The sequence below is a fragment of the Eimeria necatrix genome, genomic scaffold, assembly GCF_000499385.1.
Source record: "Eimeria necatrix Houghton genomic scaffold, Enh_scaff251, whole genome shotgun sequence".
Lineage (NCBI taxonomy): Eukaryota > Apicomplexa > Conoidasida > Eucoccidiorida > Eimeriidae > Eimeria > Eimeria necatrix.
Genome location: NW_013653079.1, coordinates 1 through 3,671, shown reverse-complemented (window position 1 = coordinate 3,671; position 3,671 = coordinate 1). Strand labels below are relative to the sequence as shown.

General features: G+C 53.3%; 1 protein-coding gene across 1 annotated transcript; it reads left to right on the top strand.

Annotated features, from left to right (window-relative positions):
- Positions 1–774: 774 nt before the first annotated feature.
- Positions 775–3,374, top strand: ENH_00034500 (OSJNBa0079C19.6 protein, related; the record flags this gene model as incomplete). Its single annotated transcript, XM_013580328.1, has 2 exons — positions 775–1,034; positions 2,221–3,374. Coding segments are annotated over 2 exons (1,414 nt in total), but the record flags the coding sequence as incomplete, so codon positions are not given.
- Between the last annotated feature and the right edge of the window lie 297 nt (positions 3,375–3,671).

Below are 3,671 nucleotides of genomic sequence, written 5' to 3'. Positions count from 1 at the left end.
TATGCAGGCACTTCAGGCCGTGTGTATTGCACAGGCACTACAATAGGAGTTGCTGGTGACCTATAGAAGATAGCTAGCTGGTGATCTACAAGAGGTCAAAACACGGAACGAGGACAGGACCCTCTTACTAGGATCGAACTAAGCAAATTTGCCGGCGAATCAGCATGTATATACTAGACGTACCTGTAAATATCCGGAGATTGGGGCTAGCGATAGCGCCTGCACCGGTGCAGGCCTCCTGCCAACAGGGCCTAGGAGGCGAGAGCCCCAATTGGGGGGGATTTTCAGGGAGAGCAGATTTTGAAAAACTATGAATAAATGTATTTCGTGATGGTTGGACTTCTGTTTCAAGGAAATGCGCCGAAGGTAGACGGTTATTGTAGGCCCCTACTCGAGGGTGCAGGTAGCAGCGTACTTGCAGCAGTAGGTGCTGTGCACTACATTTGGGGGCTGCTTCGGGATGAAATCTTTTTTCTTTCCGAATTTGGGAGTAGAAATATTATGTTTCAATGATTCACACCTAGATATCTTCGCTCGATAAGGGATGCATTTCCGCAACGGACGCGTTATCGGCCCCACACCGCAGGAGACTTCTACAATGTCAGTAAGCAAAATGCCGAGCGGGACATCGGCCTATCAACGTCATGCTACTCCGAAGCCTACCGTGGCAGACCGGCCGCATGGGCATAAGGAGGCGACCCCACAGGTGATACCTATGACAGTGTTATTCCAGGGGACAGTCGCTTCGTCACGTGGGACCAATTCCAGTCCGCTATGAGTGTGATGAAAACTGTTATAGGCGGGACCAGGGAATCGCGCGCAACGTTTCCCATACTACCAGAAGATGGCAGCACTATGCAGGCTTTTTTGCTGCGCATCGAGCGCCTGTACACCCAGATGGGATTGGAGCAGCGCTGGTGGGGAAGCGCACTTAATGACCACCTTGCGGGCCCGGCTCTAACGTATTGGATGTATCTACGGCGAACTATCGGCCTAAGCGACTGGGCAACGGTACAGCGCAAGCTTTTGGAGCGGTTCGGCAAAACAATGTCGCAGGGTTAATTGTTAACGGAGTTGGCTAAAGTACGGTGGAATGGTAACCCGAAGGAATACACGGTCCGGTGTGCGGCTGTAGCCGGAAGTGGCATGGGTGTCGCCCCAGACGAACTCACTGACTACTACTGCACCGGGCTACCGATGGACCTCCATATTCTAATCACCAATAACGGGCAGGTGAAGTATCAGCCGTGGGAACAAGCGGCGACAGCCGCAGCATGCCTCTGTGAACCCAAGCAGAGCGTGCTGTAGCTCCGAGAAAGGACCAGTCGAGACATCAGGGCTGCTATCCAAGCTAATGGACCTCGTCGGCGCCAGGAAATCGAAAGTCGACCCGGGGGAACTCACGCGAACTGCTATGAGTGTCAGGATCGCGGACATCCTGCACGTTTCTGCCGCAGCACGGGAGAACGTACCAAACGTCCGCGGGAAATATGCAAGATGTTTGGCGGTGTGGGACGCTGTGCTCGGGACTGTCCTACGTACAAACGAGGCCGGACCGGGCCGGAGGAAAAGAGCAGTAGGCAGCCCACACGTCTTAGCACTGAGAAGACGGAACAATTAAACAAGGGGGCCTAGGCGTGGTTGGAGATGAGCGTTTTAGGCCGCGTAGCCATGACAAAGGGATAATGCATACGGTAGCGACAGGCCCCAATGCCATTCTAGCCTCCCTTGTGTGGGGACACCAACTCCTCAACACTGCGGAAGGAACTAATACGAGCGGTGGGCATGCGGAAGGGACTCCGCCGCTTTTGGAAACGCGGTGGGAGTCTGGGTTGGCGTCGTTCCTGACTGAAGAGGCTCCGGGTGCGACGACGGCTAGCAGCAGGAAGTCTGCAGAGGCAACAGCGACGGCTACAAGCCAGACGCAACAGAGATTGCGCCACATTGGTGGCGGGAAACTTGCACGAAAGAGCCTTACGACCGAGGGGAAACATAGTGCTATGTGGGTGCGACGGCGTTGAGCTCGCAGGGAGTCCATGTGACGGCCTCTCGGACACTGGGGTTTCGAGAAGTTTAATCGGTCCCGAAACAGTTCAAGGTGCGGAGATTTCCAGAAGAGCATAGGTTCACCAAAGCCACCAAAGCTACAGGTGAACAATTACGGGATGATCGGGTTGTGACGGGATTGACCATGTGGTGTTGAGATGTACGCTTTTGCAGGGACTTCTTAGTGGGACCCGTTCCCTATGAGTTAGTCTTGGGCTTGGATTGGCTGACGGAACATAAGGTGGCCTGGTTTTTCCAGTGCGACAAGCTCTCAACCTATGTGAATGGCCAATGGGGCGAGTTACCGGTCATTAGGACTGGTGAAGCAAAGCTGCAAGGTGACAATCCCGCCGTAGTCCACCCAAGGACCCCGGCAGAGCAAGCATACGAAATATTGGCCAAACAAGTGGCGAGTATGTCAGCCGAGGAGGCAGCTATATTCCTACGCCCGCCACCTAAAAGGTGTAAATCCCATGCGAAGACTAAGGCGAAGGCACGGATCACGTCGCTCACTCATCAGGCGGCGGCTGACACAAAGAGTCTCAGGGCACCGTTGCACGGTTTGCATCTCATACTGGTTTTGCCCGAAGCCGATTCGGCAGTGCCCCTAAGGCTCTCGGATGAATGGCAAGGCGCGCTTTGTTGCGCGTTAATTGGGAAAGAACCCACGTCCTCCGGCTGGCGTAGTCCTTTGGTCTCAACCGCCTCGGTGGCAGCGGAGAGTGACGAGGAGTCTCCCTGGCCTATGGCAAAACTCGAGCACACTCTGTTCGACGAATGGATAACTTCGCCGGAGGCGCAGGATACTCCATGTGAGGTTGCCCAGGTGTTGCACGAGTATCGAGCGGTTTTTCCCGATACCTTACCTAAAGGATTACCTCCGAAGCGCCCTCATGATCATCATATTCTCCTGGCGCCTGGAAAACTCCCAGCGAGATATGCAATATACCGTATGACCCCAGATCAGCTCACATTCCACAAACAGGAGATAGCTCAGTTATCGGACAATGGTTGGATCGGACCGACCTACTCGCCTATTTGCTCTCCTACGATCATGGTGGACAAACGTGATGATGGCTCCGGGGAGCGGAAGATGCGTATGGTTGTCAATTACCAAGCCTTAAATGCGCTTAGGATAGCCCCTGATTTTCCACTACCTCTCATTCAAACCATTCTGGAGCTGCTCGGAGGCGCCAAGTATTTTTCCACCTTGGATCTTGAAGCAGGATTCCATCAAATACGTATGGCTAAGGAAGACCGGTGGAAGACGACTTTCCGGTCCGTTCTCGGACTATTCGAGTACCGCGTGATGCCCTTCGGCCTTAAGGGTGCTCCCGCTACGTTCCAGGCCAATACTAATGCCTATCTACAAACCTTTATTGGGACAGGGCGTTGTTGCGTACCTAGATGATGTACTTATCTATAGTTCCGATCTCTCTGGGCACGTTTCTTTTCTGCGACAAGTCCTAAGCATTTTTCTTAGACACCAGTTCCACCCAAAATTCCGCAAATGCAAGTTTGAAAGGCAAACAATTACATATTTGGGTTATACAATTTCTGCTACGGGGATCAAACCCGCAGAAGATAAAATCGCAGCCATCCGGCATTCCGGTCTCCACTACCTC